Genomic DNA, 18,337 nt, shown 5'->3' with positions numbered 1-18,337 from the left:
GTTCCCGTTTATAAGAAAGGCCGTAAGACACATGCACATAATTATAGACTTATATCGTTGACATCAATCTGTTGCAGAATTATGGAACATGTCTTATGCTAAAAAATTATGACTTGTTTGAAAAATGAACATCTCCTCGATAAAAATCAACATGTGTTTCACAAACACAGATCCTGCGAAACTCAGCTCGCTCTGTTCCTCCATGGGATCCACAACGCAGTGGACAACGGCGCTCAGGTTGGCCTGCAGACTTTCTTGCAGATAGAACTCAACACGTCGTTCTTAAAAAAATGTTCAAATGTGTGTGAAATCTTATGGGACTTAACTGCTAAGGTCATCAGTCCCTAAGCTTACACACTACTTAACCTAAATTATCCGAAGGACAAACACACACACACACACACACACACACACACACACACACACACACACACACACCCATTCCCGAGGGAGAACTAGTACCTCCGCCGGGATCAGCCTCACAGTCCATGACTGCAGCGTCTTAGACTGCTCGGCTACGTCGATCGTAACGGAACTGTATCGACAGATGTAAAGGTAATATCCGGAGTACCACAGGGAAGTGTGATAGCACCGTGGCTGTTTATAGTATATATAAATGATGTAGTAGAAAGCGTCTGATGCCCTTTAAGGCTATTTGCAGATGATGCAGTTGTCTACTGTAGCAACGCCAGAGGAAAGCAAGAATTTTCAGAACGACCTAGAGAGAAATGATGAATGGTGCAGGCTCTGGCAGTTGACCCTGAACGTAAATACATGTTACAAATTGCGCATACCTGGGAAAAGAAATCCACTACTGTACATCTACTCTGTTGATGACAAACAGCTGGAGACAGCGTCTGCGGTCAAATAACTTGTGGTAACTATCCAGAACGACCTTAAGTGGAATAACCACATGAAACAGATAGTGGGAAAAGCAGATACCAGACTCAGATTCATCAGAAGAATCTTAAGGAAAAGTGGCTTATAAGGCTCTCGTTCGCCCGATTCTTGAGTATTGTTCATCTATCTGGGATCACTATCAGGTAGGACTCACAGAGGAGATAGGGAAGATCCAAAGAAGACCGGCGTGTTTAATCACGGAATCGTTTAGCTAGCGAGACAGCGTTACGGAGATACTAACCAAACTCCACTGGCAGACGTTACAGTACAGACGTCACGGAGAGATTTACTACTTAAATTTTGGGACAGGACTTTTCAGAAGGAGTCCGCCCACATACATCTCGCATATTGATCACGAGGAGAAAATTCGAGAAATTAGTGTCAATATCGACAATCATTATTCCCACACACTATTCGGGAGTATCTGCAGTTCGTGGTCGTGCAGTAGCGTTCTCGCTTCCCGCGCCCGGGTTCCCGGGTTCGATTCCCGGCGGGGTCAGGGATTTTCTCTGCCTCGTGATGACCGGGTATTGTGTGCTGTCCTTAGGTTAGTTAGGTTTAAATAGTTCTAAGTTCTAGGGGACTGATGGCCATAGATGTTAGGTCCCATAGTGCTCAGAGCCATTTGAACCATTTTTTTTATTCGGGAGTGGAACAAGGTTGGAGGAATCAGATAGTGGCAGCGAAAATACCCTCCGCCACACACCATTAGGAGGCTTGCAGAGTATGATGCAGATATAGATGCAGATGATAATAGATTTACAACAAGTGGGGGGTGCACGATCGAGTGTGGATTCTCCCAGCGCGACGCCGTGCTCCCTGTGCTAGGTGCTAGGGCTGTTGGGCATTGTATCGACGTAGTCTGAGAATCTCGACTCGTTGGCAGCAGGGCCTCCCGTGGGCATGGTGTTGTGCCTTGTCGGTTACTCTTCTCACGCTGCGGTCTTCCCGCGCGCGCTTTCGAAGAGCAAGCTGACTGGCTGACAGCTGGCTACACTTGCCAACAAAGGAAAACGCCACGACTTTGAGGGTGGGCGGCAAGCCTCTCAATTGAAGTACGATTTTTCATGGTGATCTGCAGGGCTTGTTGCGCGGTAGTTTGTATCCTCGACTGGCCGCTATTGGCAGTCATCCGGCTCGGTGGGGTCGGCGCATCTTAATTTTTCAGAGTTTATGGAGAGACAGAATTTTCTAGCCGGATTCTATACCGGACCAGCTGTGAGAGAAGACTTAGAGATTGGACATCTGGTCGAGATGAGAATTATCACTATCTCGGGAGCCCGGACGGAGTTTTGTAGGTGCTGATTCGTTGTGCCGGTCCGTATAGCTCGCTTTCCATGTCGCAACTTATCGGAACATCTCCACGGCTGCAGCTCGTCGGGCAGGCTAACGATCCTGACTGCAGCCTGCAATGATGCCCATTGCCGATAACTGAGTTAGGACGAACTGAGACAAACGTTTGCTAAAGTATTCTGCAGCTGCTGGAAACTACGGACTTTCATCTTCCATGAATTATTTTGCGCTATAAACAGTCATGATGCGAAACGAGTCAAAAATTGCAAATTGATTTGTACATCTGTTTGTACTCTAAACATCACCACATAATTACTTTTCCCTCCGAAGTGAAAACAAGTATACAGATAGAGTTAGCAGTTCCTGCCAACCACCTTTTACACATTACAAACATAGAAACTCTTCTACGGAGTAGAAGGAGTTGTAAAGGTGAAAGTTTCTCAATTTATTTTAAAATTTTACCTCGCTGCTTGTTAGACATTTTATATCAATGGGTAAGTGGTCAAAAAGTTTTGTTGCAATGTTGTACACCCTTTTCTGTGCTAAAGACAACCTTAATATTGAGTAACGAATGTCATTTTTTCTCCTAGTTTCTAATTATTTAACTCACTGTTCCTTGTGAACTGTAGTGGATTATTTACAAAAAACTTCTTGAGGCAATAAATATACTGTGAGGCAGTTGTCAGAACGCCCAACACCTTAAACAGATGTCTACAAGATGGTCGAGGATGTGCACCACATATAATTCTTACAGCACGTTTTTGGGCAATGGAGACCTTTCTTAACTATGCGTTACCCCAGAACGTTATTCCATGTGACATTACTGAATCAAAATAAGCAAAACATGTCAAGTTAGTGATATCTCTCTCTCCCAAAAATTTCCTATGATTCTAAGTCCAAATGTGGCTGAACTAAGTTCTTTTGGGAGTTCCAAAATGTGTTTTTTCCAATTTAAATTCTGGTCAATATGGAAGTGTAAGAATTTTGAAGTTTCCACCATATGTATTATTTCATCACCATGTGTCATACTTATCACTGGTGCAGTACCCCTAGAGGTGCAGAGCTGAGTATGATGAGTTTTTGTGAAATTCAGGGTGAGACCATTACAATACTGGTGTCATCTGCAAAATTCTGGTTGTTGTACATTAGACGGTAGATCATTTACATACGAGAAACTGTAGGGTACCAAAGATTGAGCCTTGTGGAAACCCCACACGTGATTTCGCCCCAGTCAGAATTATTTACCTGTTCTCTGTTGGTTGAATTACTGTTAAGTACAACTTTCAGCATTCTTTTGGTTAGATATGACATGATCCGTTGGTTGGCTATACCATCAGTCCTATAAAACTTCAACTTATCTAGGAGTATACTATGATTCACACAATCAAATGCCTTGGATAGGTCACAGAAAATACCTATCGATGGTATTTTGTTACGTAATGTTTGTAATATCTGGTGTAACATGTAAATGGCATTCTCAGTAGAGCTACCCTTCTGAAACCCAAACTGCGATTTCTTGAGGGTATTATTGTCGCCAAGGTGAGATACTATTCTAGAATAAATCACCTTCTGAAAAATTTTATGACGACGCAATCACCGTACCTCCACGCACTGTGCCCAGGGTGGATCTGACGTACAAATGGGATTCTTAGATGAGTTCTGCTACCGCCCACCCCACCCCGACCACTGTTCAAAAATGGTTCAAATGGCTCTGAGCACTATGGGACTTTAACATCTTAGGTCATCAGTCCCCTAGAACTTAGAACTACTTAAACCTAACTAACCTAAGGACATCACACACGTCCATGCCCGAGGCAGGATTCGAACCTGCGACCGTAGCAGTCCAACGGTTCCGGACTGCAGCGCCAGAACCGCACAGCCACCGCGGCCGGCGACCACTGTTCCCCAAGTTAGCGAGTTAGCAATCTGTTCGGATAATCAGCCCACTCACAATAGAGAAAAGGAAGCTACAACGGTTTGAAAAGGTCCCCACTTCAACTTTGTCAACTAATTACTACTTGCTATGTACTGTCGTAATATTTGACTATTGGATTTTTTTTTTTTTTGTTCCTTAAATTAATATATCTCATTGTGACCCCAAACCTCGCTATAATATGTCATTATAGAACATCACTAGAATATCATGCATTTAATCAGAAGTTTGAACGGGAGATTAATCAGGAACTTGTAGATAATGTAAAGGATCAACCCATTAAAAACAGGGCCAGACGGATGCTTTCGCATCGCTGAGCAAAATAGTTTCAAATGGTTCTAAGCACAATGGGACTTAACTACTGAGGTCATCAGTCCCCCAGACTTACACCTAACTGAGAACATCACACACATCGATGCCCGCGGCAGGATTCGAACCTGAGACCGTAGCATCGGCGCGGTTTCGGACTGAAGCGCCTAGAACCACTCGGCCACAGCGGCTGGCGGAGATTAGTTTCACCTCACCACCAGGTGCCCTTTAAACCGATAAGCGGTATACCAGTAGAGATTTGACAGGCAAACTCATGACAAAGAATACGCATGCGGTTGGTAATCTTCGTCTAAATCGCAATGGAATTCCCATAGAAATTGTAGTGAACAAACTGAAATAGCCAGAAGTGATTGCGAACGAGAACTGTCCTAGGAATTGTGGTCTTGAAATGAAAGAGAAAAGAAGCGTTGGTTATTTCGACCAGGTATTCGAGTTAAATGGAAAAAGTGACATCCAGAAGACGGATTTTGGTTCAAATGGCTCTGAGCACTATGGGACTTAACATCTTAGGTAATCAGTCCCATAGAACGTAGAACTACTTAAACCTAACTAACCTAAGGACATCACACACATCCATGCCCGAGGCAGGATTCGAACCTGCGACCGTAGCAGTACCGCGGTTCCGGACTGCAGCGCCTAGAACCGCACGGCCACCGCGGCCGGCTACGGATTTTGGAAATCCAAAAATTGTTACTGAGTATAATATGAGAAAAGCTGTTTACCTTACTGACGACGGTTCAAACCCGTGTCTGGCCATTCAGATTTAGGTTTTCCATGATTTTCCTAAATCGCTCCAGGTGAAGGACGGTAGGATTTCTTTGAAAGGGCACGGTCGATTTCCTTCCATATACTTTTGACACAATCCGAGCTTGTGCTCCGTCTCTAATCACCTCGATGCCTACGGGACATTAACCCAATCTTCCTTTCTTCCTGTTGATCTTACTGATCAGATCAGTACATATTGCGCTTCATCGAGGGAGACAGTAAAATGGTATCGAAAATCAGCATTCTACCTGTTTTAGGATGTGGCGAATGTGTTATATGTATTCCAAGATGCGAGGGGATGGAAAATGTAGCTCACAATATTTCGGACACAGTTGATAGATGCGCTGACACGAGATTCAGAAGACGGAATTCCAGACAGTATCGAAACAAGTAGCTAAAACCATTCGGGCGCACAGCAGCTAGAAAGTTATCTAAACGGGCAGTACTTACCTATTGTAAATTGTGGAAGTCTAAACCCCATCTCTGTACTAAATATTTTAATTAACTTCATTACAATTTTAAGGGACAGTCAAATGGAAACGTAACTCCCGCCACAACGGTTCCATAGAATGATTCCACACGAAGACAATCGCCACACATGTTAATACATTTATACCACTGTGTGATGAAATGACCAATTTCTATTTTGCAAAACGCGGGCGTCCGCACACACTCTTGCACTTGCCCGTCCTACTGAAACAGACACCCTCGTGTGCCTTTTTTCAGGCCACCAAAGACGTGAAAATCACACGGTGAATGATCAAGGTCGTAAGATGTTCTCGACCCAAACCGCCGAAGTGTAACCTCCGTCCGGTTAGCAGTGTGGGGGCGGCCCTTATCGCGCAACAGGGAGACTTCGTCCTACAGCTTTCCTGAACAGTTTGACTTTACGACGCGTCACGGTTTCTGCATAGTGTCTTCGTAGCGCCGCACATTGGTTGTGATTCTGCATTCGATGGACTCGATGAGCAGAGTTGCACACCGTAGCGCCCGTCCCTACACTGCGAATCGGACGAAGGCTACGCTTCAGCGGTTAGGTCGCGAAACGCTGCAACATCCCCCGTACGGCCTGGATCTTTCACGATGGGATTTTCGAGTCTTTGGCGAGGCGAAAGACATGCGTGGACGTCGGATTCAGTCGGAAGAGGAAGTGCAAGAGCTGGTGCGGATGTGGATCTGTCAGCAGGCGACCGCGTTTTACAGAATATGAACTGACTGTCTCGTCTCGAAGTGGGACAAATGTCTTAAGGCGGTAGGACGTCAAACAGGCCGACTTTGAGCAGGGGAGGCACCACAGGACACTGTCTATACTTTTACAAATACATTCATAAAACTTTGTCAGCATGACCAGGAAGGATTCAGGATTCACACTCTAAACAATGGAAGTTCTAAAACAAACTTTTTTTGTATGTGACGTTTTTTCACTCACTATTGGCAGCATTTGTTGCTATAGGTACACTTTTCTTTATAGGTAAGAGAGATTCTTCGATGAATTTGGCACAGCATACAAACCATACCTACAGGTGAACGACTAGCGCGAGGTTTGGTGTTCTCGTAAAGATAAGTTATTTTAGATTATAAAACACATAGATTAGTACTGATTACGTGGTAAATAAGTGTATTAGTGTGCCGTTTAAGTGTACCATTAAAGGTTTCATTTCTCATTACGTAATATAGCAGAAAACGCGAAAAGACCGTACAGTCGTATTTTCTGTTTACGTTCTGCTGCAGCAAATCTATAGAATTTCGTTTAGTTGTTCCTTGCTCTCTCCAGCAATTTAACTTAGCGTACCTCTTCATTATTTAACTAGCATTTCCGGAAAGTAGCGTAAAGTTTAACTTGTTGTTTCAGAAACTTTGCACTTTTGTTTTTGTTTACACACAGTTGCGTATAGGCCAAATTTGTGTAACCATATTTTCGTGTTTATCTGTAATTTAACTGACTTATTCTTAATAAATTATTACGTTTATCATGAGTGAAAAGTGCTTGACTTGCCGTAGAATTGTTAGGTCGGGGCTTTGGTGTGATGGGTGCTGTAGTTTTTTCCATGTGGGTGACTGTAGTGGCGTGGGAATAGGGGAAGTAAATGAGACTCATCAGTGGTTTTGTAGGATTTGTAGTAGAGATAGGAAGATACTGGAACAGGAGGGGAAAATTGCTGCCCTTCAGGCTGAGTTAGACAAGGCCAGGGGAGATCTTGACAGGTTAAGGAGGGAGAAGGGTAAAGAGAGGTGGGAAGTGGCAACAGGCAACAGGAGGAAGAGGCCTAGAACTTTGTCTGACAGCTTTATGGTGAATGTGGAAAATAGATTTGACCTGTTGCTTCAGTTAGAAGCTGGTGAGCCTCAAGCAGTTACAGGTGTAGACAGGGCACAACAAACTTTCAGCAGCAAATTGAAAAGTAAGAATGTAGGGAAATCAGTAAAGAGAAAGAAAGTGTTGTTGTTAGGTAGTTCCCATGGAAGAGGTGTTGGCCAACTCTTGCAGGATGAACTAGGATCAGAATACCAGGTCACCAATTTTTTTAAACCTAGTGCTGGTCTGGAGCAGGTGACAGAGGATTTAGGATCACTTTGCAAAGATTTCACTAAGGAAGACACCGTGGTTATAGTGGGTGGGGCAGGTAACAGTATTGACAGAGATCCTGGGTACAGCATAGAGTGTGACCTGGCGAAGATTGCATCAGCATCGAGGCATACCAGTGTTGAGTTTGTATCTGTTCTTGGGCGCCATGACCGACCTCATTTGAACTCTTCTGTCAAGAGAGTTAATTTGGAGCTGGAACGGCTGCTCATGTCGGGTGCGGGGTCACACATTGGTGTGGTTCATGTTGATTCTGTCAGTAGGTGGGATTATACTAGGCATGGCCTTCACCTCAACAGGAAGGGGAAGGGTAAATTGGCTGGGGAAATAGCAGGAAAGTTAAAGGGGGGAGGCACTGTCATGAGTGGTAAAACACCAGTGGTTATAGGATTCAGAAAAGACCCTTTTTTAGGGTAGGGAGGACAGAAAGAAAACAAATTTTAAGAGAGGTTAGAACTGAGACAAACCTTCAGTTTGAGAAAGAAATCAAAAAACATAATTCCAGCTTATTACATCAACATAAACAGCCATTGGTTAAGAATTTTCAACTGTCAGCAGATATTTTAACTCCATCCAATTTTAAGTCAGTCAATGTGAAATGTCAGCTATCTTTATTGCATCAAAATATTCGAGGACTGAGAAATAAAATTAATGAATTAACTATCTGCATAGATGAATTAGAGTCTTCAAACCCAGCTGACATAATCTGCCTCTCTGAACATCATGTGACCACTGGTATAGAACTTTTAAGTGTTACAGGGTTTAGGTTAGCATCTCACTATTGTAGATCAGAAATGGAGAAAGGAGGAGTTGCCACATTCATCAGGAACTGTCATAAATTTAAGAACATAGACATTCATAAATTTTGCCTAGAACAGCATATGGAAGCATGTGCAACAGAATTAGATTTTCACAAAAAATCTTTCATAATATTAAGTGTATATCGAGCACCTGCAGGTAACTTTAATCTGTTTGTAAACCACCTTGAAGCTGTACTGGCCCATTTAACAACCAAAAACAAAGAAATAGTGGTTGCTGGTGATTTCAATGTAGATTTCCTTAAAGACTCTCCCAATAAGAACCTATTTGAGTTAGTAACACTATCATTCAACTTAATTCCCACAGTAAAGTTCCCCACTAGGATAACCACTTGCTCACAAACAGCCATTGATAATATCTTTATAGAAAAGTCAAATGAACAAAATTATATTACAAAACCAATAGTCAATGGCCTCTCAGACCATGACATGCAGTTCCTTCTGTTAAATGTTAATACTGAACAGGATATAAAATCTGTTAAATCTGAGCTCAAGAGGGTAATCAGTAAGCCAAAAATTGATTATTTTAGGACACTCCTCAGAGACATTCACTGGACTGATGTTTACAGTGCTCATGGCATGAATGAAAAATATAACATTTTTGCTAATAAAGTGCTTACCTTATTTGCACACTGCTTTCCCCCAAAACTTACCAAGGTTAGAGCAAAGTCTACAAAGAAGCCATGGATTACTCGAGGAATAGGGGTATCTTGTAAAACAAAAAGAAAACTGTATCTGTCAATCCGAAACATTTCCAATGTTGATGCTATAGCACATTATAAGAAATACTGCAAAATATTAAAGACTGTAATACGGATGTCAAAGCAAATATATTACAAGGAAAAGATAGTCATATCAGATAACAAAATAAAGACAATATGGGATATAGTGAAGGAGGAGACCGGTAGAACCAGACATGAAGAGGAACAAATAGCATTAAGAGTAAATGATGCATTGGTGACAGATGTGTATAGTGTTGCAGAACTTTTTAACAAACATTTTATAACTGTTACTGAAAAGATGGGGTTGTCAGGTTTGGTAGATGCTGCTATGGATTACCTTAGACCAGACATTTCAAGTAACTTCCATAATATGAATTTGACCCTCACTACCCCAACAGAAATAATGTCCATCATAAAATCTTTAAAATCAAAAACATCTAGTGGGTATGATGAAATATCAACAAAGTTAATTAAAGAATGTGATTCTGAGCTAAGTAACATATTAAGCTATCTGTGTAACCAGTCGTTTATCAGTGGAATATTTCCCGAATGGCTGAAATATGCTGAAGTTAAGCCACTGTTTAAGAAGGGAGATAAAGAAATAGCATCAAATTTCCGTCCAATTTCACTGTTGCCAGCATTCTCAAAAATTTTCGAAAAAGTAATGTACAGTCGTCTTTATAACCATCTTATCTCAAATAACATACTGTCAAAGTCACAGTTTGGATTTCTAAAAGGTTCTGATATTGAGAAGGCTATCTACACTTACAGTGAAAATGTACTTAATTCATTAGACAAAAAATTGCAGGCAACTGGTATATTTTGTGATCTGTCAAAGGCATTTGACTGTGTAAATCACAATATCCTTTTAAGTAAACTAGAATATTATAGTGTAACAGGAAATGCTGCAAAATGGTTCAAATCTTATATCTCTGGCAGGAAACAAAGGGTGTTATTAGGAAAGAGACATGTATCAAGCTATCAGGCATCATCCAACTGGGAACTAATTACATGTGGGGTCCCACAAGGTTCCATTTTGGGGCCCTTACTTTTTCTTGTGTATATCAATGACCTTTCATCAGTAACATTACCAGATGCCAAGTTTGTTTTGTTTGCTGATGATACAAACATTGCAATAAATAGCAAATCAAGTGTAGTCTTAGAAAGATCAGCCAATAAAATATTTGTAGACATTAATCACTGGTTCCTAGCCAATTCTTTGTCACTAAACTTTGAAAAAACACACTACATGGAGTTCAGAACTTGTAAGGGGTGTCCCAAGAGTATATGTCTAACATATGATGACAAGAAGATAGAAGAAGTGGACGGTGTTAAATTCTTGGGATTACAGCTTGATAATAAATTCAACTGGGAGGATCACACCACAGAACTGCTGAAGCGTCTTAACAAATCTCTGTTTGCAATGCGAATTTTGTCAGACATAGGGGATATAAAAATGAAAAAGCTGGCATACTATGCTTACTTTCATTCCATAATGTCATATGGGATTATTTTCTGGGGTAATTCATCAAGCCAAGCTAAAGTTTTCCGGGCACAAAAATGTGCAGTAAGAATTATATGTGGTGTGAACTCAAGAACATCCTGCAGAAGCCTGTTTAGGGAACTAGGGATACTAACTACAGCTTCCCAATATATTTATTCCTTAATGAAATTTGTCATTAAAAATATATCACTTTTTCAAACCAACAGCTCAATTCATGGAATCAATACTAGAAATAAGAATAATCTTCACAAGGATTTAAAGTCACTTAGTCTTGTACAAAAAGGTGTGCATTATTCAGGAACACACATTTTCAATAACTTGCCAGCAGCCATAAAAAGCTTAACAACCAATGAAATTCAGTTTAAGAGAAGCCTAAAGGATTTATTGGTGGCCAACTCTTTCTACTCCATTGATGAATTTCTGAGGAAAACCAACTGATTTGTATATAAGTACAACATAACTTCTGCACAATTTCAGTGCAGTAATGTGTTCACTGAAAATTTGTGTGTGTGTGTGTGTGTGTGTGTGTGTGTGTAAGTATAATCTAACTTCTGCACCATTTCAGTGCAGTAATGTGTTCATTGTAAATAAGTATTACAGTAGTTGTATTACATGTTTCTTACCTTATAAATAAATATAAAACTTTTTTATTTTAAATTCAGTGCAATAGTATTTGTAAAATGACTCTTAGTGTTCATTAAAAAATGACGATCATTCCACTTGGGCCTGTGGAATGGTACATTAGCTTATTTGTTTTAGTTTAAATATTTGTCATGTATTGTTGTTTTTCTGACATGTTCCACATCCTGGAGGACCTCCTCACTACGGATCAATTGGAATGAAAGTAAATCTAATCTAATCTAATCTAAACTCTAGAATTTATTTAATTTATGAAAAAATGAATGTGCTGTTATATTTTGAACTTCATATTTAGAAAAAAGTCTGAAATTTTATGGATAACAGATTTAGAAACTTCTAGTTTCATACTCCTGTAAGTATGGTTAGTACGCTGTGGAAAATTTATCGAAGAAAATTGTATCTATAGCAACAAATGCAGCTAATAGTTAGTGGAAAATGATGAAATTTCACGTGTAGAAATTTTTATTTTGCTACGTTTTTGAACTTCCATTGCTATGAATGTGAATTCCGAATCCTTCCTGGTCATGCTGACAGAATTTTATGAATTTATTTGTAAAACTATAGTCAGTGGAAATTAAAATGTCCTTTGGCTCCTCTCCTGCTCCAAGTCGACCCGTTTGGCGTCCTATCCCCTATAAAGCATGTGGCGATTACTATGTGTATGGAACCGTTGCATGAACCCGTTGTATCTAGTGCTCGATTTCCATTTCACTTCTCTCACACTTTTTGTTTTCGAACGCTGACACTGGCTTTCCCATGCACTGACGTCGTCCGCACGAAAAGAGCTCTGTGACTCTCCACGACTGCCTTCGTCCAATCGAAAAGTACACTATCAGTCCCACGAGACTGATGGCAGGCTTAACGTGTTAGCGTGATGGCTACTAATTTTTCTCGTGAGCTTGTAAACCGTAATGGTAAGCACACATTTATGTTACTGTACACGTAAAGAAACTTATAGCTGCGGGAGCTTGTCCCGACACAAAAACCCATATGATATACCGGTACGTACACATGGCGCCCGCGAAAGTCCCCACGGTGTAGTTGGGAGCTCCGGCTGCTACCTGCGCGGCGTTGGCGAGTCTCCCCAGTGCGTCCTGCGGAATTAAAATCATTGTGGCATAAGGACGACATGAGATTTAATAACGATGTGAAAACACGTATTACAGTTGACACGTATTACAGTTGACACGTATTACAGTTGACACGGAAGCATTTAACAAGAAGCATGGACAGTGTCCTGAGGAAGATATTGGGGAAGTACTTCATATGGAGCGTGGCATTACACGGAGCTAAGATGTGGACGCTGAGGAAAGAGGAAGAGAGAAGAATAGAAACATTGGAGATGTGGATTTGGAGGAGGTTGGAAGGCGTGAAATGGGCGGACAAGGTGAGAAACGAGAAGCTGTTGGGAAGAGTGGGAGAACAGAGAACATTTGCCTTGGTTACTGGATGAGAACAGATTGTTTTAATCTGGAAGAGGAAATACACTTGGCTTGGGCGCTAGCTGATAGATTGTTTACTGATGGATGCTAGCGAAGGAATGGTGCACGGAAGGAGAAGAGGACGCAGAAGATGCCAAGTGGTGGATAGTATCATGATAGGAAACGATTATGAGAAAACAAAGAGGGTAGCAAATGACAGGGCTGTATGGAGAATTACATGGGAAGACCTGACCTAGAGCAGAACACTGATAATGGTGATGATAATGACGACAGCATAAGGCGTTGTCTAGAGGGAAATTTAAGCTAGTGAATATCTGCTGCATGATACTATGTGGCTACAATTAAAGTGCAGGTACTCTCAGAGATACGGTGTGGGTCTTAATTATCGTACGAAAGCAAAACTTTATAGATACGTTAATATGTTAATGCGGAACCGATTTACGATGAGAAAACAGTAGTTCCAGTCATGGCCACCGGGTGCAAATCTGGCACTGTGAATGCAAGAAACGTATACTAATTATTCCATATCTAATGGATTAGGAACTGGGTGTGGACAGGGATGTTTAGACAGTCAGAAAAGCATAATGTTGATTTTATTATTAATCTCCGTTTACAAAATTTGTTCAATAAGAGCACCAAAGACGTCGACGAGATTCTGTACAGCGCCAGATGTGCATCTAGTGGCCAAAATTGGAAACATTTTTTCCAGCGTAAATCAATTCCAAATTGACGCATTAACATACGTGTCATGTTTCACTGCCTTACGATAATTATAGCCCACACTGGTCCTCCACGAGTAGCTGCACTTTACGAGTACTTATAATCGCCAAGCTCATATTAAGAGGGGTCAGAAAGCAGCTTACCAGTGTTTCCCAGTCTTCAGGCGGCTCGGTGGTGTATCCCCACGGGTAAAGTATCAGCTGCAATAGAAATTACATGGTCTTTATATTTTTCACAAACAACAAACTGGCATGTGGTGCGAAAAGTTAGAATAAGATCAGAGCCGTTGAAATGCTTACCGCCGAAAGGGAAGGAAAGAAGAGGATGGAGTGTTGCCGAAGAATGGTAGTAATTTTCAGTTAGGTGTTCAGTAAATATCAATCTAAGTTACAAGCGGACAACCAGCTCCTAATGAAGGCAGATGTGCATTCCGTGAAATATGAAGCAGCTTTGGACAGCAAGATGAATGGCTCGAAATCAGACTTGGTCAGATCTTAGCTATACCAGTGAGCCGCAATGCGTGGGGATCTGAAGTAGAACAGTGACAATCTCTGTTACAGGCAAATTAAAATTAAAGCTTCGTTTTGTTTGTAGTGTAACGGGAAATTGTAGGAAATTGCAACCTCACCACGAAAGGGATAGCATAAAAACATCTGTAGGGTCTATGATGCAACCATGTTCATCATGTAGGGGCAATTTCAGGTCTGATTAGCTCGTGATATTCAGAATATGCCTTAAGATCAGTGAGAATGGCGTGAACATGTTACCTTTTGTGAAAGAATCAAACGGTAATGCTGATAAATGCATCGAGGAAAGATATCTAATACAATTCAATAACCTATTTAAATAACTCCAAAAATAGACTGTCATCGTGAAAATAATCAGTATCCTTCAAGTAGATACACATCGTTCACCAGGAGACTATGAAGACTCAAATGATTCGTCAGTGAATAGTAGTTGTACTCTTTAGTCCAAAGACTTAATTCCTCTCTACAGTATTAAACTTCTATGCTTCCCTCCATTAATTGCCCATAAGATAACCTACTACTAATACCAAAGGAACCCTCTGCCCTGCACTTTACGTTTTTTCTGTAGATGCAGATGTACAAGACTCGATGGGTGAGCGGATAACTGTACGATAACAACTCAATAAACCTGAGGCGTCATCATCAATGGGTCATACAATTTCTTTTCTTTGTTCTTGCATCTGTCGATGCTTCGTGTGTGTGAACAAAGCCAAGTTGCACCGGGCTTCGGAGCCTGTTTTAAACTATAAGTCCCCCTACAACTGAATAGGATTAAGTATTGTTAAAGGTCTGAGCAACGGGAGGTCATATGATCTGCAGTAGAACCATCGTCGACGGAAGTACAGGATCAGCATACGGAAAAGCGCAAATAGCTTTCGGAAAATTTAAACGAAAATGCGTAAACCTTAAGAGCAAAATTAATTCCACTTTTAAATTCAGAGCAGATGGTCAATAGAGGGAACAAGTACATTGAAGGCCTCTACGAAGCTGATGCATTTTCTGACCGGGTAATACAAGAAGAAATGAGTCCGATTTGGAAAAATATGGTAATCGAGTATTATAACCAGAAATTTACATTGCTTTGGAAAACTTTAGATAAAAAAACGCAGACAGAATTAATAATATACTTTCTGACATTGTAAAATCATTCCTAAAAGTGGAAGCTAAACGATTACTCCAGTTAGAATGTAGAGTCTGTGACATTCAAACTACGCCCTCCGACTTTCGGAACAAAATCATCCAAACAATTCAGCTGATATTAAGGGGTGAAGGAAGAAATATTTATTGCACAGTCAGCTTGATGCTCATGACTCCAAGTATCTGATACAAGTAATACACAGGAGAATAGAAAAAGACCCCACATATCTTAGATGACGTTCAATCTGGCTTCAGGGAAGGTAAAGGTGCCACAGAGGCCGTTGTGATGTTCCCTTGACAATGGAGGCAAATTTTAAGAGGAGTCAAATTAATCTCATTGAATATGTCGAACTCGAAAACGCATTTGATAACAAACAGGTGCATCATGTTTGATGACCTAAAATTTAGGTAAAACATGTAGGGAAAGACGGGTAATGTTAAAACGGACCAGAACTAAGAATACACAAAAGAATGATGCGGTAGGCTAAGAATGATAGGATTAGGAAGTACGTAAGGCAAGAATCCAGTCGTTCTCCACTACTGTTAAATCTTTTTATCAAAGAAGGAATGATGGAATTAAAAGAAATATTCAGAAGTGTGATGAAAGCTCATTGTGAAAGGACTGAATGATAGGGTTCATTATTGCTGTCCACAGTGAAACCGAATGGAATAAACAGTCTAATGAGCACAGTATATCGACTGGGAGTAAATCAAGCAAAGAAGAAAGTAGTGAGGATGAGTAGTAATCAAATTAGCAGCAAAATCAATATCAAAAGTGAAAAACATGTGGCAGTGAAGGAAAAAAAAAAATGGTTCAAATGGCTGAGCACTATGGGGCTTAAATGCTGAGGTCATCAGTCCCCTAGAACTTAGAGCTACTTAAACTTAACTAACCTAAGGACATCACACACATCCATGCCCGAGGTAGGATTCGAACCTGCGACCGTAGCGGTCGCGTGGCTCCAGACTGTAGCGCCTAAAACTGCTCGGCCACTCCGGCCGGCAGTAGTGAAGGAATTCTGCTACCTTGGAAGCAAATAACGCGTGATGGATGAAGCAAGTAGGATAATAGGCACAGGCGAAGAGGGCGTTCCTGGCCGAAAGAAGCCTATTTGTATCAAACATAGCACTTAATTTGAGGACGAAACATCTGGGAATATGTAGTACACCATAACACGGAAGTGAATCAAGGCCTATGTTACCACCTCAAAAGAAGAGAATTTAAGTGTTCAGTATGTGGTGTCACAAAATACTAGTGACAGTTAAGTAGAAAGATGGCATAAGGCATGAGGAGTTTCTGTGCATAATAAGGCGGGGAGACGAATGTATGGGTAAAAATAAGAAAAAGAAGAGATACATCGCTGAAATATGGTTGCTCACAGCCACAGAAACAAGACGTTTCAGTCATTAACAGACCATTGTAGGTGTAATATTACGGCATACTGAACAAATAACTATGGAAATTGCTTGAGGTGTCTCTCTGAGATGACATTGCCAGTTCAGAATATAATGTGACAATCTTCTTCAAATCAGTCGGAAACATTAAAAAGAAAAGCTCAGAATTCCACTCCCTAGAGTATGGATGTTACTACCTGTATGAAAGAGAAAAGTTTGGTACCTATTTCTAACGAAGAATTACATCTAGTGTTTAAATATTTATTAGACTCAAAAGAACAAATTCATTACTTTTCCAAGTTTTCTAGTTGAAGCTCGGTGTGCTGGTGAAATTTATTGCTCTCATCCTGAATATGGTGCATATATGTATCTTTTTCAGTATTTTAGTGCTGTTGTTCTTCATATCAATTGGCCCTGTCGTACTTGTCAGAACACCTCATGCACATAATTTACCTTTCATTAATAGCCCAGTCAACCAAAACCAGAACGGGTCGGTTAGGGGGAAAAGATCGCATAATCACATATTTTGTACAGTGGTAGAGGCGGCATGGGAGGGTGGGGGTGGGGGCATCATGAACAAGATACTGAAAATCCTGACCTCTAGGCTGTGAGCGTTGCGAGAGGGTGGCGTTTAAACGTCACCTTTTTTTATGTTTTCCCGAATAACTAGAAAGCCGCGGCTATTAGCGAAAATGTTTCCCAGTACAAAATCAAACTACATTAAATTTCCTACGAAAAAGAGACAGTTAATTTTTTTTCTAGGACTCACATTTTCCACATGGCAGAGGATGAAAAAATAGCAGATTATTCTAAATATTGTTTGAACGGTACAAAATTAATGTTTGTGTTTAAATGTGTGTATGATGTGTAAGTGCAGGCAGAGCATATTAAGAGATAAACTGCGTTGCAGGGTTTTAACAGAACGAATGGCGGGGGGGGGGGATGTGTGGGGTAAGAAGCGCGTGGGAATGAATACCGCTGAATTATGTTCACGCACTTCCTTGCTCCATAGCTCTACAAATTGAAAGTCAAGCAGGTGATTTCTCACTCTCCCTAACCCTCTACGTCACAAAAAACAACTACAGGGTGTCTCAATGTTATGCCGACCCACCACACTACTCTTACGAATCACTGACAATGCAGTGCTGGGACATGCCCAAGGTATATTTATTTTACACAAAATGCGTCGACGCTACATGGTATGCAACATGAACCTAAGAAGAGCATATGGTCAGAATCTGTGTATATTTCTGTAAACTGTTCTAAACTGCTAGAGGGGCAAATTGATTCTTAGTTATCCTGTACGGCGGATGCGGCGTTTGTCTGGGAAAGGCGTCTTCCCCAGTACGAGCGCCATTGGCTTTTCAGCTTACAGACAGACTGTACCTCCCCGCATTTCCTGTCCAGTTGTCTCGTGTGAGTAGACGAAATAAATCTTCAGTATTGACGGGGCTGTCCGATACTGGAATAGCACCCCAGGTTTTTACGTAATGGGGAAATTTTGCCTTTACCCTAGGTGTAGGTGGTCTATTGATCTGATATAATTACATTTTTGTGGAGACATATTGTGTCTCAACTTTATTTTCGATAAGGATAGAAGCTGAAGCAATGAAGCAAAATTTGTGTCA

General features: G+C 40.9%; 1 protein-coding gene across 1 annotated transcript in view; it reads right to left on the bottom strand.

Annotated features, from left to right (window-relative positions):
* Nucleotides 1-18,337, bottom strand: part of LOC126482199 (carboxypeptidase B-like) — a 139,047-nt gene that overhangs the window by 17,924 nt on the left and 102,786 nt on the right. Inside the window, exons 5-6 of the mRNA XM_050106177.1 lie at nucleotides 13,794-13,850; nucleotides 12,498-12,582 (exon numbers count right to left, since the gene is read on the bottom strand). Coding sequence (XP_049962134.1) covers nucleotides 12,498-12,582; nucleotides 13,794-13,850 — 142 coding nt within the window. The remainder of the gene's footprint in view (nucleotides 1-12,497; nucleotides 12,583-13,793; nucleotides 13,851-18,337) is intronic.

The sequence above is a fragment of the Schistocerca serialis genome, chromosome 5, assembly GCF_023864345.2.
Source record: "Schistocerca serialis cubense isolate TAMUIC-IGC-003099 chromosome 5, iqSchSeri2.2, whole genome shotgun sequence".
NCBI lineage: Eukaryota > Metazoa > Arthropoda > Insecta > Orthoptera > Acrididae > Schistocerca > Schistocerca serialis.
This window is presented reverse-complemented; position numbering and strand designations above follow the sequence as displayed.